The 17,515-nt window shown below is 42.0% G+C and overlaps 3 protein-coding genes across 6 annotated transcripts; 1 reads left to right on the top strand and 2 right to left on the bottom strand.

Annotated features, from left to right (window-relative positions):
* Window positions 1-353: 353 nt before the first annotated feature.
* On the bottom strand, window positions 354-725 carry RB195_006642 (uncharacterized protein; the record flags this gene model as incomplete). Of its 2 annotated transcripts, none has more annotated exons than XM_064179839.1 (1): window positions 354-725. In XM_064179839.1, one exon carries the CDS (start codon window positions 723-725, stop codon window positions 354-356), a length of 372 nt encoding a protein of 123 aa, XP_064036764.1. The 2 variants fall into 2 exon arrangements, with proteins under 2 accessions (XP_064036764.1, XP_064036765.1); XM_064179840.1 differs by having other exon boundaries at window positions 354-716.
* Window positions 726-8,975: 8,250 nt separating this feature from the next.
* RB195_006641 (uncharacterized protein) lies at window positions 8,976-10,354 on the top strand (the record flags this gene model as incomplete). 2 transcript variants are annotated; one of them, XM_064179837.1, is made up of 5 exons in its annotated part: window positions 8,976-9,045; window positions 9,149-9,534; window positions 9,581-9,761; window positions 9,829-10,002; window positions 10,197-10,354. In XM_064179837.1, the coding sequence occupies 5 exons, from the start codon at window positions 8,976-8,978 to the stop codon at window positions 10,352-10,354; spliced, it is 969 nt and encodes a 322-aa protein (XP_064036762.1). The 2 variants fall into 2 exon arrangements, with proteins under 2 accessions (XP_064036762.1, XP_064036763.1); XM_064179836.1 differs by lacking the exons at window positions 8,976-9,045; window positions 9,829-10,002; window positions 10,197-10,354 and having other exon boundaries at window positions 9,386-9,775.
* Window positions 10,355-12,626: 2,272 nt separating this feature from the next.
* RB195_006640 (uncharacterized protein) lies at window positions 12,627-15,020 on the bottom strand (the record flags this gene model as incomplete). 2 transcript variants are annotated; one of them, XM_064179835.1, is made up of 4 exons in its annotated part: window positions 12,627-12,748; window positions 14,594-14,652; window positions 14,836-14,920; window positions 14,981-15,020. In XM_064179835.1, the coding sequence occupies 4 exons, from the start codon at window positions 15,018-15,020 to the stop codon at window positions 12,627-12,629; spliced, it is 306 nt and encodes a 101-aa protein (XP_064036760.1). The 2 variants fall into 2 exon arrangements, with proteins under 2 accessions (XP_064036760.1, XP_064036761.1); XM_064179834.1 differs by lacking the exon at window positions 12,627-12,748 and adding an exon at window positions 12,825-12,917 and having other exon boundaries at window positions 14,508-14,652.
* Window positions 15,021-17,515: the final 2,495 nt, after the last annotated feature.

Genomic DNA, 17,515 nt, shown 5'->3' with positions numbered 1-17,515 from the left:
GAGTCTGATCGGTCGCCTGTCTATCCTGAATCCGATTGAAGGTCTCGAGGAAATCCACGTTTGGTCGCACTTGTGAGAGGACAGGCGTAATCTATAGGCTGAAGCAAGCTTTCATACAAGATCGACAACATGTTGAAATTTCGTGCTTCTTTCTGCGAATATCACTGTTGACGACTCCTTGTTTACCACGTATGTCGGTCGCTGGACGTGCTTGGCCTCGAGAGCTGATGGGGCTAGCCGGTCCAGCAAAGTATTGAATCCCCCCAAATTGGTATGGTTGTCTCACCGACAACGACTTTACTAGTAGTGATGAGGAATGGACAGCATATTTTTTGTATTGCCGCCTCGCTGTCTTAGTAAAGAGGCTTTCTTCGGGCTCTTGTCCTCTCATGAATTTTTGAACTCATTTGCTCTTGATATCGATTCGTTTCCGGATCTTGTTGCAGCTGACAATCCAGCTTCTTTCTTAGACAATTCTGCAGGTTGAACTGCAGGTGCAGGTTCACTAGTACAGCGGGCGAAATACAGAGTTGTATTTGGATCTTGTCTTCGCAGATGCAAAAGAAAGCTTCTTCCCTAACTCTAGAAACGGGAGCGTTTCTTTTGCCGCATCCTGGATACATTTTGTCAAGGAGTTTGTATCGCAGAGCTTCTTCCTGATTAGCATGAACAGATATTCGCTGGCCAAATTTGTTTCTGCACCCTTCGTCTTTCATGTCTGCCATGTCAACCTTCGATTGAGAAGGAACTCTTCAGTTTCTTTTCTGGACAGTATTCTAAAGCTGAGAAGACCTGGACGGTGGTCAGAGTTGAAAGCAACATTCCATGTAGCTCCAGATCTCCGAACATCAGGATGAGGAATCTTCCTCATCAGAACGCTTAGCTGTAGTTTTTCTCATCTTCCACATGGGCTGTTCTTCAGGTGTCAAAAGGGTTGACCCTTGCCACGTGAACTGATGGCGACAATGATTCCTCTTGAATGTGGATGCGAAAATGAGACCGGTCCGTTCACATAAGTCAATTAGGCGGTGACCGTTATACGACTTATGTTGCACGTGTTTTATCGTGTTTTAGCCTGTTACCATTTACCTAGCACTCGGATTGTTGTTCCAGTCCCATCTCCGCTTTCGCGTCGATTCCGAGAATGGTCACCTGCTAGGTGAGCATCGCAGACCTCAACGCGTTGACTTTATCATAGAAAGCGCCCTTGTTGTTCTCTTCAGCAGTCTCCGTTAGTGCGTTGGCACTTACGATCCTGAGTTTGCATCCTCTGCGATTTCGCAGCCGTACAAAGGCGTACCTTTACGACGTTGAGCTAAATTCTTCCACAAAGTCCTTGTAGTCGTTATTCATAGCTATCACACAGCCTCTTACCTTCTTTTCATCAGCATCACCACAGTAAAGGATGAAAGATAAACTTTCTGGCATTAATCAATCCGCTTGAGATGCGCTCCCGCGTTCACTTCAATTCGGAATTGTTTGAGGATCACGAACGTGTAACTGGCCTATACAATGACTTGCGACGGCTAGCCGATGTGTCAAGTCAGTGTTTTTATCCTACCAGGCAAGTCTGCTACCATTTTATCGATCCCGGAGAGATGAAAGGCTTGGTGAGCACTGTAGCGGATTCGAACCTCCGATCGATCGCGCAGGAAGCGGAACCTCTAAGCGCTACACCACACCCGCACCCGCAACACTATTTTTCACCTTTTTCCAATGTATGGGAGACTTGCGCCATATAACTGTGCAGGTTCTGTAGCTCGTGAACTCCCAATGCGTACACTCGGATGCTTGATTGGGTTTAATTAAAGCAGGGCCACTACGAGCAGGTAGCAATCAAACTCGTCTCTTCGTTTTTCCCTCTTTGCAATAATTCTTGCACAAAAACAGCTTTAATACCTGTGAAATTGCAGGCCCATTCCATAGATAAAAGTTGCTTTCCGGCACATTTTTTTTCACAGTTTGAGGATCACCTTAACTTTCTGTCTGAAAATTCCGTCTAGCTAACATTTATATTAAATATGCGAGATACTAGGGCGGTGCTTGCGACTTTGACTGCTACCTGGTTGTAGGGCCGTGCTTGTGCTAGATGCAATAAAGCATTCGAGTGTATGCTCTGTAGAGGTATGAGCTATGTAAGTTGCACAATTATATAGCGGAAGTTAACTCGATAACACGAAAAGGTGCTGCTGACAAAACACGGCCGAAGCTACCCAAGTGCAGGGATAACGAATCCAAATAGGTAGAAAATGCCTATTTGGAGCGGTAGAGGTAGCGTGAAGTCTCTGGTAACAACTCTCCTTTCCCTTATGCTTAACAGCCGAACATTGCTGAACTGAAGCACTCACTCAGTGTTTACAACAATTCACACAGGATGCCCGTCTCGCAGACCATGGAACAGTGACGAATGGATTCTATGCGAATTTTCATTGTGTAATTATGGAGAAGCTTAGGCAAAGTCATGCTCAAGGAGGGTACGCCTGGGCGAAGTTGCGTGGAACTGGCCAGACGATAATATTAGCCTGTAGATTAAAAGAAGTAAGTCATGAACAAGATGAAGCTTGTCCCTAAATGCTTAGCAAGTGAAGTGGGAAATACAACATCTTCGAGTTGTCTGGGGATTATTTTACTAAAGTAAATGGATCGCAGGTGTAGCCCAGTCGGTAGTAGGTTCCTCGATCTGCACTATCGATCGAAGGTTCGAATCCGCACTCAGATGTGGTTTCCATTCAGTCGCTTCGTGAACGTTTCTTTATGTTTTCGAAATTAAATGGAACTTTCTTATGTATATCCGAGATTGGAACGTTTATTTCGACAGTGTCCATTTACATGCACATACATTTATAAGTGACATTTGACCTTGACCTAACCGATGCGCAAGGAAAAGTTACAATGGTGAGAAAAATTCCAGAAACAACTGAAGAAAATTGAAAGAGAGTACCCAGAAAGGTGTCCTCAAAAATAGATTGATATGATTGAGAACATATTGTAAAATATTGAATGCCAAATAAATGGGAAATGCAGAACATATTCCTGAAAGCTCTAAGTTCGAATTGAAAGTGTCGCACTATATTTCGCTAGTTTTGAACAGAATTTAGCAATAGTTCGCCCATCCAAGTTTCACTTTTTTTTGAGATCTGAAAAGAAGGTAATTTGTCGAGAATATAAGAGATCTTGACTTCTAAAAAAAAGCGTCCGCTACTTATCTGATCGAACTTTGTTATTTTCGGCCAGGTTGCTACGATGTGACTTTTTACAACTATCTGTAGTTGTGTAGAGATTCAGTGGTGCTCGCAAGGTCATAACGATCGCAGTTTTCTCTTCACCAATCCGGCTCATGTACTTCTCGACCCGTTACAACTGCGTGAGAAGTTGTGGAAGTTTAACGTTCACTTTTTCAAACTCCGGGTTCCACCAAACATTCGATGATGCCATTTCTGGATGATATAGTGGTACGAATGTAGTTTGTGAGTAGGAGCGGATCACTCTCTATCTCCCTACAAATCAAGAGAATGCGCGTGAGATAACACCGCGCGTTTTCGCCTACCCATCGAAGCGATTTGTAACGGATGGGAGAACGAGCGCAATCCGCAGCACGTCTACGATTGTGCCTGTGGGATAGTTTCTACAGCTTATTTGATTTCTAGGTCAGAATGTCTGCCTAACGCCGGACATCATTCTTCTTGTAGTGTTCTTTTAGCTCGCCATCAATTACCAATAGAAATTTAAAGCAGAAACAATTCCGGCAAATTTCTGTCATAGAATTCAAACTGCTTTTACTAGGAGGCTTATTTCTCCTTTTTTTAGAAACTAACACACTCATTAAAAATTTTCCTATGTTTTCTTGTAGTCATTTTGCTCCAGTTCTTTGAATATTCTACATTTAGAGAACCTTCAACCTTGATTTTACGCTTATATTCCCTCGATATCGCAGCAATTTGACAACATATTTTAAAGTAGTGAACACAATTTTCGCCGCTCTACTCAGCAATTAACATAGAATGCAAACGTGAAATGACACGAACACAATCATCATTCTGGTAAAGATAAAGGTGCTACGTCAATTCACATAAATGGCTAGCTAATATTTAAGCAGCTCTTTGTACGCATGTATCCGGTCTTTGAAGAAAGGATCGAAAAAACATGGCGATTGTAACTACAGGGAAGTAGACACGCAGATGAGTACATTAGAGTACATGCAGTCGTCACGGCCATAAAACGGCTCACAATGTCTCATTTACTTTACAAAAAGCCGTTTGGAATTACTGCGAGGTTCTCATGTACAAGAGCCGTTGATTCCAATTTTTTGCGTCATCACAAATCCCGTGCTGTGAAATCAATCTCAGCGTTTTGAGACGTCGACGCACTAACTTGACGATACGGTACCCCTCCAACACCTATTTTGTCACTTTGCGGCACCAGTACACCTATATAACGCCAGAAGGCGGGTCCGTCTCTCTGCTTTCTGGAATTTCGCTACCCACACAAATACATTTGACAGAATAACCCCGTTACTATATAGTTGGATCGCAGCACTGGTTCAATCGCATAATAAGTTACGTAGTTAGCGAGATGAAAACACACAGGCTATTACGGAAGGACTGAGCATCTAGTTCTTCTCGGACGTAAGAACTATACCCTGCCGGTGTCTACCAACGTAGAAAAACCAACATCGAAAATCTCTTGGTGTCCTGCCTTCAAGCCCACTTTCACAAAAGTAACACCTCAATAAATCCCTTCTTAAAGCCACTACTACATTTATCTCTTCTTCCACCTATACGTTTTCAAAAGAGGTATGCGAAACTGAAACATTGGCGAAATGTCTCCGCCAGTCTAGTGGGGTTGAAAAGATAACCGATCTAAAGGCATCATCCCACGAATCTGGCGCGGTACGAGTTTCAGGTGGGTTATACCTACAGGATCGTAGTTTGTGGGAAGGAGGATGATTCCGTCCGTTTCTGTATTAGCTGAAACGAACAACCCTGGAATGCTGTTTCTTATTACGGTTTCTGCTGCAATGCGCAAAGTTTGCCCCCCGCTCAACCCCGCACTTCCTGCGATTTGTCGAAAACCCACAGACGAATCGCATGCGGGGCGGCGCAAGCGTGGCTCGCTGCAATTGAGGACGTCGTAAGAAACAGCGTTCCGGGGTTGTCCGTTTCCACACAAGGAGAAATGGACGGAATCACACCCTTCCCCACAATCTACGGTCCCGTATAGGCATATCATATCCGTATCACCCCAGATTCGTGAAATGGTGCCTTCAATGGCGCTGTCACAGCGTCAATGTATTTTTCTAACCTATTTTCCCAGTTTCGATTCCTGTACAAATTTCAGCTTTTGATGGAAGGAAAAAGATGATTCCAGTCATAAAGGTACATCTCTACTAATATCCATTTCTTCCATTCTGTGATCAGCGGAGTTAAGGTGGGAGCTAATTCTTAGAAAAAAAGAAACGAATTCCACAGCAATAAAATAACTACAAATATGGAAGTTAAAATAACTCAAAACGCATTCTTTTAAAGATATTTTTACATTCGCACACTTCTTTTCGGTGCTTTGTTGGCTTCAGACTCTCAATAAAGTCACCTTCTCTTCAAACGCCTTATAGGGCTGCGCTCGAAGCGGTGCAATGGGGCGTAGCGGTTGGGATTGGGAGGGGCCCATGCTGCCATCACTTATGCTGTAGTTCGCTGTGGTCACACTCCGATCCCAACCGCCAGCTCCATCGGGCCGCTCCGAGCGCCCAACCTTCATGTCGTCTTGACCCGACTGTACTTCTCTGCTTTGAGAGGAGCACACTACGGAGTTGACGATAATTGGAACTCTCAAGAAAAAATAGGGTTATTTGTGTGGATAACGAGCATGAGCGTGAGGCTCAACTCCGCTAATCATCCTGAAAAACGGCATATGGCGCTCGAGATTTCCTTGAGTTCAAATTTTCCTGTGCAGGATCTGATAGCGCGCCACCTCATGGACAAATTGCGGGCGAACGAGCAAAGATTGAGCTTTTTTCAGCAATCTATTCAAGGTGAACGAATGATTGGGATATAGAGGGAGCCGGCGCGTGTGCAGGAATGGGGCGTTATGAAGTGCGTTTCAGGAAAATTCGAACTCGAGGAATGTTTCCAACTCCTTTTTACACGTTAATGTGGGAGAGAATGAGAATGGTCCTACTTCATACTCGTAATCAAAACTCCCATTTTTATCTGTTAATTAAGAGATCTCAACATCGTCAATTTCGCTGCCTTTAAGCAACGCATTCTATGTGCGTCTGGTTCGGCTGCTGTAGAAAAAGGCCGCTGATATTCTGCCAAACGCGGATGTCTACTTCTGTAGAGGTTCTGCGGGAGTAAAAGTCACAATTAACACTTCTCCACAGTCATATTAATTTACATTCCGGTGTCTATGTGCATAGTCAATTACGTTTATGATCAATTACTAACCAATGGTCGATTTTGTGATGGGATAGAAGTATTTCCTTCACAAAAAATTACAGAAATGACTTTAGGATCTGTAGATGGGCACACTTTTGAAGTTCGTGTTGCTGAATGGAGTGACATGCGCTATTAGCATAGCCTTGATGTACATTCTCCTGTGGCGAATAGAATCTGGTTGGTTTTTCATCTCGATATAATCCACGAAATATGATGTATGCTTTATAGTCAACCATATTGAACTTCATAGAATCAAAATCAGCAACTCTAGATCGGAACCACCTTGTAGTAGCATGTGGATGCTTAATAAACTAAATCTAACCTTCATTCAGACATCAGTACTAGAATAATTGTCGGTCCTTCACAAACTGCTACACACTATAATTCTTCATTTGTTAAAATGATGCTGCTGTATAGAGAACAAGTTTGTTTCTTTCATAGACGATTGCATCTTTTCCAACTTGCTTTATTGAGATAAGAAAGAGTACAACTCTGAATTTTGAGGTGGAAGAACGCCGATCTTCGCTTCATCGTGTTGTCAGAAGTAATGAAACTAAGAAACACGAGCTTCTTTACAAAATTTTGATCCCAGAAGTGAGTTTTTGATCTACTCTTACTCCATTGCTCTTTAACAAAAACTCGAACGTGGAAGAATAAGGGCGGACCCAGCACTACTTTTTGCAGTTTTTCCTTTTTTTTCAGCTTCAAGTTTTGTTCGATCTGAACACTAAGCCGTTTTCATAGTTTGACTGTATCACTTAGTAGCGCGTAAAGGGTAAGGACGCTTTTCGTTATGCTAAAATAGAGTTTCTCATGATGCTTTGTGGGTCCACGCCACATCGAATGCCAACCTCCGCTTGTTGTCACGCTGCAAATCGAACACATCATGTATCCTCCTCTTTAGGTACGACTTTGCCCCACTCGAAGGGAACTATGAAAACACTTTTACTTTTTTTTACTTACTTTTTTTACTTACTTTTTTTACTTACTTTTTACTTTTACTTAACTTTACGTTCTGCTGGATTTTTCGTCTTGTCATCTTCGCACTTTCAATAGCCAGTTTTTTTTGCAGATGTAGATCAGTAAAGTGGGAATTTTATCCAACAACTACAATTTCAACTGTTCAATCAAACGTAGTAAGCATTGTCTTAGATAAGGCTTAGAGTTGACCACGCACGGTCTGGCACGCTTACTTGAAGTGCAGCTTTTTTACTCAACACTTTGCTACCATTCACGAAATGAAGAAACATGTAAAAAAGTAACCAGTGCATCTAAAATGTTGATGTTGACCGAAACTGTTCAGGTACACTGTCCGGTGATGGTTCGTGTCGGGAACGTTGACGACGGCGGTAAATGGATCTGCGACCCGTTCCGGTATACTATTTGCCTTCCTCTTATGAAAATAATACTAACATAACGCAAAAACATGTAACACACTGGTAAATAATTGAGGGGAAAACAGAGGTGCCTCTGCATTATGCTGCAAGTGTTCTTCTTCAAGTACACATTCCCACGTTCTGTTCAGCGAAATAATAAAAGCATAATGAAATTATCCCACGAAATTCTCCAATAGTTCAAATTTGATCCTGTTGGGACTTAATGAACTTACGATTCTACACCGACATGGTAACATGTCGGGGTTCGGGAGGAAACACCTCCGAGATGATATGTCTAGTTTCCACCAGATGATGAATAGGCAAGCGTAGGTTGCTTTCGAAAATGTCGGATTAAAAGTCGTAAATGACTCTATCTATCCTCTTTCTCGATGCTCTAGTTGCTTTTCCTTTGTTCTTGAAGGCTGCTATTTTTGTTTCATGAATGGCTAAGTTCTGACGCTCGCTCACGAAATGCTCTTTTCCGTTTATGTCGCCTTAGCCAATACTGGAGCCGCGTATACGAGTCTGATTGCTACCTGCACGTGGTGGCCCTGCTTTGACTAAACGCAAACAGGCGTTCGAGTGTAAGCATTGGGAACGTACGAGCTATATAACCTGCACTGTTATATGGCGAAAGCTTCCCATACATTGCAAAAAGGTGCTGTCGTCCAGCACACCACCAAAGCCTGAAAGCTGAAAGGTCAACTGCCTGAAGGGAGCATGGAATCTTTGGCAACAACCATTTGTTTCGTCACGCTGAACTGCCGAACACTATCGAGTGAACTCCAACAAGCCGCTCTATCCAGATTTCTTCGGTATATCTGTGTGCCTTTTGCTGCACTGCAGGAAACACGCAGGAGAGATCAGCATAGAAAATTACAAAGTAGGTGGCTGCACGATAGTTGTGAGGAACGACTACAACAACATGGTGGAGGAATTTTGCTCAACATCGTCTAGATGCAACTTTCTACGACTGCAGGATCGCAGAGGACGTAACCTCTGGATCGTAAGTGCTCACGCAACTACGGAAACTGCTGAGGACAACAGTAAGGACGCCTTCTATGATGAACTCAATGTGTTGATAAAATAAATAATAATCCAATAATAATCTAAAATACCAACCCAGCAGATAGTCATTGCCGGAATCGACGCAAACGCGAAGATGGGACTCGAACAGCAATCCGATGTGCTAGGAAAATGGTATTATCCAGCGGAACGCACGTTCGACAACGGTGACCGTCTGGTCGACTTGTGTGTGACTTGTGCGAACAGACGGGCCTCATCATCGCTTCCACGTTTAAGAGGAATCGTCGACGCCATGAGCTCACGTGGCAGGGGTCAACCCCTTTGAAGAGCAGCGCAAGCGGAAGATGGGGACTCTTAAGCTTCAGCTCGACTACGTTCTGGCGAGGAACATTCCTCAGTCAGATATCCCAAAATCTAGAGCTGTTTGGGACGTCACGTTCGACTCTGACCACCGTCCAGTTTTTCTAAGCTTCAAGATACGGTTCCACAAGAGAAACCGAGAAGCTCCTCTTCAACCGAAAATCGACATGGCAGGTTTGAAAGGCGATGAATGCAGAACGAACCAGGAACGAACGGACCAGGAAGAAGCTCAGCGATGCGGATTCCTTCACAAAGTGCATCCAGGACGCTGCAAGGGAAACGCTCCCGGTTCTATTGCCGCAGAAGAAGTTTGCATCTGCGGAAACAAAATCCAGGTACAATTCCGTATGTTTTGCGCGTAGCACTGGTGACTTCAACCAGGAAAAGCGTCTTAGAAAGAAGTTGCGTCGTCAACAGCAACGCGATAACGAGTGGACGTCAAGAGCGATGGAGTTTGAGAAGGCGTGGGAGGACAGGAACCCGCGGAAAGCCTATGCTCTACTAAAACAGTATAGCCGCAAAATGGAAAGATGTCCCCCCTGTCCTCAACACTGCCAATGGGGTAGCTGTCGGTGAAGCAACCCTTCCAATTTGGAAGGAACACTTCAAGACCTTGCTGAACCGTCTAGCTCCTTCAGCTCCTGAACTCGAACACGTTCATAGACCGAAATGTGCGGTTAACGAGGAGCCACCGACCGAGTCGGAGGTGCTCGTCTGTATTCAAAAAATGAAGAATGGAAAATCTGGTGGAGACGACGGGATTAGCGCAGAAATGCTAAAATATCTTCCTCCGTCTTGGATTCGTGAGATGACAAAGTTCATCCGTTCAATATGGATAGAAGAAAGGATACCTGATTCGTGGAGACACGCTATCATAATTCCCCTCCACAAGAAGTTATCCGTCACGGACCCCAGGAATTATCGAGGAATCTCTTTGCTGTTATATGCAAGGTATTGAAGCGCATTATCCTGGATTGACTCATTAAACATCGCGAAGAAACAACGCGCGACGAGCAAGCTGGCTTTCGTCCTGGCCGATCTACGATTGACCAGGTGTTCATCGTCAGGAGAGCGATCGAAATCTGGCAGCGGTATTCGAAGCCAATGCAACTAGCGTTTCTGGACTTTGAAGCCGCGTTCGACTCTGCTCACTGAGGCCGTCTTCTCAACGCGCTTCGCGCCGATGGAGTACCAGGAAAGTTCGTTCGCTTGCTTGATGACATGAATCAACGAACAACTGCTGCAGTTCGAACACCAGCTTTTCGTTCGTTTGTTTCGATTGCTTTTTGTCCACTCATCCTTTCCACACTACCAACAACCTTTTTTTTGTTTTGTTTCACCTTATATATTCCTATCTATTTCCGTATTCATTTCCTACGCGTATGTCTCAGGTTGGTAACATCGTTTCTTCGGAAAACTGAAACAAGCGTGCACAGCTGAACAGTATTTAGCAGTTCACATGGTCTGACGTAGAACATTGTCTTTATCGGTACGATAATGATGTTCACGATAGTTCATCATTCTGCACTAAATGTTCGCAAAAGAACATTTAGTGCAGAATGATGGGGGAAAAAAACTCATACTTCGAATAATGTTTTCAAATTGTGGTGGTATCGAAAGAATATAGATGTGGAATCAAGTTCCAATAATTCCCTAATGTAGAGCTGATACATTTAGAAAGAAAACCGCGAAATCCCTCATATAGTGGTTGAATTAGTAAACGTGGTAAAATTTCTAATAAATGAATAAAGCGCTGGTGAAAAAATCCTAATCCAATTTTATACAAGTTTACAATTACAATTACCTCTCTCACCCCATTCCCATTTCCCGCATGTTTAGTTCATCAGGTTTCTCAGATCCTTCAAAAATTGGAACAACACATGCAAATGAGCGCCTAAGTAGTGGCGTCGAGGTGGAACCTTATCCTTATCAGCACCATGATAAGGTTTACGTTATTTCATGCTAACACATCATTCTCTGCTAACTATGGAAAAAAAAACTAAGAGATAACTCACACTCCAGTGAAGGAAGCACTGCAGGAAGCCTGGTGTTCGGATTTAGCCGGACATGCAGAATGGTAATGTATTGCATAACATGTTTACTGCTCTGTATGCGTGTATATGTAAAGGCTGGGAAATCAGCGGTATTAACCTTAAAAAGTAAACATTTCGGCAGGATTCCTCGTGGGAGCACTGTTTTTTCGCTTGGGCTCAACAACGAGGTTTCGTTTGAAGTGCAACTGCAAGAGATAAGTAATAGGTGCTGTTATATTTTCGCATTTGATATGGTGAGTGTTTTTAAAGGGCAGTCCAGACAATGCTTTGCAACTTCGCGACCTAATTGCATTTCAGGATGAGCAGAGGCAAACAACAAAAGACACACTTAAAAAGTTCCGAGGTGTATCGAAAAAAGCCAGGATAAGCAACAAAACTAACGAAGAAAACGACATTTACACAATGGATGACCTTATGAAACTTCAAAATATCACTGAAATAGAAATTCTAAAAATGGACATTGAAGGTCTGTCAGTACACCGATATGTAAAGGATGCGAAAATGAGGTTCTACACACTTTCTCAGCTGCGGATGCTCCGCTATTTATTTAGCTTTGAGGCGAACTATCATATTGGAATTAGGCATGGATCGCAAGCGTTTTTTCCATCAAAGTGAAAAATGAACATATAAACAAAATGTTATACACCCTCTGTTAGAGAATTTCCCACCCTACATACAGGATTGTGTGCTTTTTATATTGTTTATTTATATATGTTTTTTTTTATTATTACTAGTTCTTTCAAGTCTTCAAAATGTCAAGGTGACCGAATGGAGCATTTTAAATATTTTTTTGGAATTGATCAAGGTGGTAAGGCTGCTAAATCTATTTTCGAATTTTGTGTCGTGCACTGAAACGGCTTAGAATCAAAGCCATCAGTGACTTGTTCTCTCAAGCGCCTAGTCCTGCACATAGTATTAGAACGATAGCATAAAAAAAACAACACATCGGCTCGTGCTTATCTTATCTGCTAGAACTTGTTACGTGACAAAACACCTTTCAACAAAAATATGAGTCGAAAACAACTTTATAAAGGATCTAGCGGCTAGCCCAGTAGTGTCTTGATATGGGGATACGTCGTTTCTGATCGCAATACACTCATCCTTTCTGTTCATTTTTAGACGTTTGGTAGTTATCCAAAATGGATTTAGTATTCTTGATGGTATAATGCGTGCTATGATGTCGAACTCGAAGGGCAGTATCGTAATTTTTGTCTCAGTTCTGGAGTTCTCACGACATATTCTATAGTGTACTCGAAGAGGGGTGAAAAGTATTCTGTAGACCCTCTCCACGTAAACAACCCTGTATCGCTCTGCTCATACTGACAGAGAGGTCAGGTAGGCCGAAAGGAATCTTTTCTGTGAGCCCACATTTCCTAGAGGAGAGCTAGAGTTTTTTGAAAAGTTGTGTTGATATTGCTGCTTTGTGGACGAAGTTCAACGACCATGTTTTTCTGGCTACTCGATGCAGGAGCTACTGCTGTCGCATCCTTGTTCCCTATAATGAAATTTGGCATTTTCTTAAGATGTGCTGAAGGAGTATAGTGTATCGAGATGTTTTTTTTTGGTACCGCTTAGTCTTTCATACGTGATTCCGCAAATAGATATGGGCCTTCAAAGAAGCCAACCGCATTCCAGTGCGTTTCTCGAACAAGTTTCTCACAGCACTGAACAAGTTTCTCACAGCATTATTTCACCAACTTCACTGCTTGATGTCCTCAAGGCTAGTAACATACTCATTTCTAAATCATTTTCCGTTATTATCTGCTTTATTTTCACAGAAAGCACGAAGATACCAAAAAAAGGCGACAAAAAACGAGGACTTTGAACAATTGCACGGAACCACCAACGACTTTCCTCTGATTGCGAAACTAGAACGATCTGCTAGTCTGATACAGCTCTGTTTGTTATAGCGACACAAACTGATTGTGAGAAAGATGTGGATACTAGAAAAAGCTGCTACTTGAAAAGCTTCAACGGAAGATCTATAGGCACGTAACAATCATTACTGCCATAAAATTCGCGCCATTCTGTTTTCTCTGTCTTATCACCGGGAAGACAAATTTTAAATCATTTATTCATGTCACAGATCTCTTAATTTGAATTTTAAAGGAGTGAAAACAGAAGCGAACAATACGGTTGAAGTATGTCTTATAGGGAGTGATGGGAGAGTGTCTACAGAAATATGACGAAAGCTCTCAGATTTGCTCATTGAAACTGAAAATCGGTGTAATTGATAGTACAAATTGGAACAAAGTGTCTAAGAAGAATGGTAAAGCAATGATTTGGAGAGAAATATTCGCAACTTCAACTATTCGAAACCTTTCCACGCTGGTGAGAAGAAAACAGGAATCTGGAGAAGGCATTCAAAAGTAGACACCTGACTTCCCGCCAAGGCTTATCGGACGTATCCATATGCCCTATCCACACCTGCAGACTTTGTATATCGGGAAATCGACCGCTTGTATAGTGGAGTCAAAACGATTGGAACTTTGGTGCAGTTGCGTAAGGATATGAGCTCAAAACGGCGTGGTGAAGTGAGCGGTGAGGATCGGACCACTGCTAGCTTCACTTGGAGCGCAACGGTGATTGAAGCTAGGGAGGATCTCACCGTGTTTTAAGTCGCTTTGACCCGAATACAGATCGCAGAGAGATTTTTCCGAAAAGTTTTTTCTTTCGAGTTCATGCCAGCAAGTTGTTCCCAATGCTATTGTTACAACTATTACTATTTTTATGTGTTATATTATTCTTTTTATGATCGCTATTGAGACAAGAAAACAAAACGAGACACCAGATATTAGCAACGACAAAGTTTTTTATACCTTCTGATTATAAATTCTTGGATTATAAGTCGGCCGCGGGATCGCCGTTAAACTGAAGTAGTTGTGAAATAAGTACAAGAATGGGTCCAAAGAATAAGAAAATCCCAAGACCTGTTCTGATAAGGAGGTCTTGAAGCCATGGGAACCACTTTCTTCAGATACTGCAAATTTTTTGATTTGGAAAAAATAGGAAAAAATAGAGGGGAACACTAGAAGGTGGTAATCTGCCATTTTCTCAAACAGTTGTAACTGTAGTTGTAGTTTTTCTTCGCTCATGTGGAGTTATTCATTTACATTACAGTCGGCAGTCGTGTGTATGAAAGAACAGAAGCAAGTATTGAAAAGTAACAATTTTTATTGTTCTCCGTTCCTTAACTTACGCAATGTGTTCTACTCTTTTTTCTCTTTTCTTTTAGGCTTTCTAATTTTCCTTACTTTTTTTACTCTCTTTTTTCCATTTCCATTTCTTCCTCCACATTCCTTCAAGCACGCTTCTTGTGATTCAAAGTTATTGTCGTTACCTTCGCAACCGCCGTATTTGAATTCTACGCACTGCCCTTCCTCGAAGTCCCATCTCCATCTGAAACATGTAGTGACAGTTTTAATGGAGAACAATTTGAAACTTATTATCGTTTCCATTTTTCTCCCGTGGTAACTAAAATTTTTGCGTTCACAGGTAGTTGCTCATAAAGATCACCAGATATAGAATGTTAGTGCTCTTTCTTTCTTCACTCAGAAGAAAACTGCACATTATTCACCATACCTTTTTTGGAGAGCATTACATGGTCCACTATCTTCCTTCATATTGCATATATCCCTCGAACGGTCATATCCTTGCCCGGACGCTCCTTCAACAATTCAAATTAAGAAATATGGGGGATGAATAAGTGATTTGAAACTTATCTTACCGGCGAAAAGACCAAGCAAAAGAAATAGCAGAAATTTCATTTCTGCAATGATTGCTATGTGCCTATGGATTCTTTGTTCATCCTTTTATAGTAGCAGAAAGTAATCATATCTTTCTCATGATCAATTTGTGTCGCTATAACAAACACAGCTGCATCAGACTACGACATGGTTTTAATTTCGTCATCGGAGAAAATTCGTTGGTGGCTCCGTGCAATTATTCAGATTCTTTTTTTTTTCGTCTTTTTTCTCACTGTTCTCGTGTTCTTCCTTAAAATAAAGCAAGTTATAGCTATCTCGGAAAGTGAAAAAAATGTGAAAATCCAGAGGTGAGGATTTATGGAGAGGAGGGTGATTCCATCTATTTCTTCCTAATTGCCGTAAAGACGGAAAATGCGGCGCGTACTCAGGGCTGGCGCGCTCCAACCGAACTCGTTGTGGTAAATAGCACGCCGGAACGCTCGAAGTTGTATATTCCGGGCCGTTTTTTACGCCTTTAAGGGCAGCGCATGAAGTTCGACAAAGTTATTGAGTCAGAGAAACCCTAGAATGTCACTTCTATTTTAATTAATCAGGATTACACTATCATCTTGTACCACAGAACTTTTAAATCAGGTCATTAAACTACGGCGTCATAGATGTCTGTTGTCCCATCCAACAAATATTGAAGACAAAGGGCCTAGCGTTAATCATGTGTGCGTTGTATGTGTTTCGTATGCGCCAGCACGCTCACATCAGTTCAGAATCGTTTCGAGGTTTATGAACGGTTGTCTAGCCTATAAAAGAATTACTGGGACTAGCCGATGTATCAGGTCAGTACTCTTCATCAGTATTCGCAATGAAGAGTCTAGTAACAATTCCTCGATACAAAAGTTTGCTTGGCGGCTTGATTGAATTGAGTGGTTACGAACTAACGATCAGTCGCAATTCTTTCGGGACCTCAGCGCTTATCAGCCACGAACCAACAGCAGACACTTCAATTAATCTCACACCAAAAGTGCCATTGTACCATACACCACAGATAATCATCACAACCATTTTATGTTCTGTCATGGTTGTTTTTACTTCTTCGTTTCGTTGTATTCACATATATTAATCTTTGACTCTCAGAGATGAAATTTATTTGCACACTTGTCAATTTCCCAGAAGTTCTTTGTTTCTTCTACAAATGGCTTTTTTGCGGTAATAAAAAGAAAGAGTTGTCCGGTTCATCAATATCTGTGCGATACGCTTACGTGTTCAACTTCAATACAGAGTCGATTTAAGTTGTGTGTGGCCTATTGTTCTCCGAGACATGTTTTGTAGCAATTCATAGTTCTTCGTAGTAAGGAAACCTTTCTGGTCTTTGTCAGTATCAAAACTGGGATGAGATGGATGCAGTGACTATGTAGCGGAATCTCTCACCACTCCACTGAACCCACCCACTCACCTCACTAGTCAGGTTAAAAAGCCCGAAATTCATTAACCTGTTTGGTACAGTTTCAAACCATGCCGCACTAAAAATCCTATTGTACCGTACTCAACAGCAAGTTATCACTACCAGTTCCTGCTTATTCATGGTTGTTTTTACTTCTTCGTTTCTTTTTATTCACATATATTAATGTTTGATTGTCACAGACGAAAGCTATTTGCACACATTTCAATTTCCCAAAGGTCGCATGTTCATTCTGCGAATAACTTTTAGTAGCAGCAAAAAGATATAGTTGTTCGCGTTCATCAGAAACTGTGGATATGCGGTCGAATTCAATTTTGAGTCAGTTGAGCAGTTTCATTGTCTACAGTTGCTATGCTCGTAGACAAGTTTTGTAGCAGTTCATTGTCCTCCATATTGAGAAAAACTTTTTGAATTTTCATCGTTATTGAACGATGGACCGCGGAGATGGAGTACGATGCAGTAGGATCTCTCTTACAACTCTACTACACCCACCCACTCATCTCACTCGTCAACTTGAAAAAAAGGTACTCGATGCTGATGAGTACTGAAAATAGAAAATTTTGAAATTATGGTACACGCCATAAAATTCCATATGAGGGTCGACTGCTCTACGAAACCCGCAAAGGTCTTGATACAGAACCAGCTCGTTGGTCACGGCTAAGCACACTTCCTTCCTATTCATTTTTGGACCTTATCTCATCTTATTTTTGGACCCATTTATCCAAAAAAAAATTCTAAAGTTCTGTGAGCTATAATTTCGGGTTCGTACGATAGGACAGCTATGCAGAAAGAAATGTTTTCATGATATTGTCTGCGGTGAACTCCGAAGGGAGTTGCTGCATTCGATTGTTTCATCCCCTTAGATGTTCTTTGATGCGAACACAAAGGGGTCGCATCAATTCGTCTGTTTTGCCCACATGTTTTGCACGAAATTAGAAAGACTACACCAGAAACCATGCAGTCTCCTTCCTTTCCGAATGGGCATATTACACAGTCTGGAGTAAGACAGAAGCGATCGTACATTCTATTTTGAACTAGTTGCTTTTTGAGATTTGTTGGAGGTAATTCCACAATTCTCACTTGGTCCGAGACCGCATTCCAC

This window comes from Necator americanus, chromosome I (genome assembly GCF_031761385.1).
Source record: "Necator americanus strain Aroian chromosome I, whole genome shotgun sequence".
NCBI lineage: Eukaryota > Metazoa > Nematoda > Chromadorea > Rhabditida > Ancylostomatidae > Necator > Necator americanus.
This window is presented reverse-complemented; position numbering and strand designations above follow the sequence as displayed.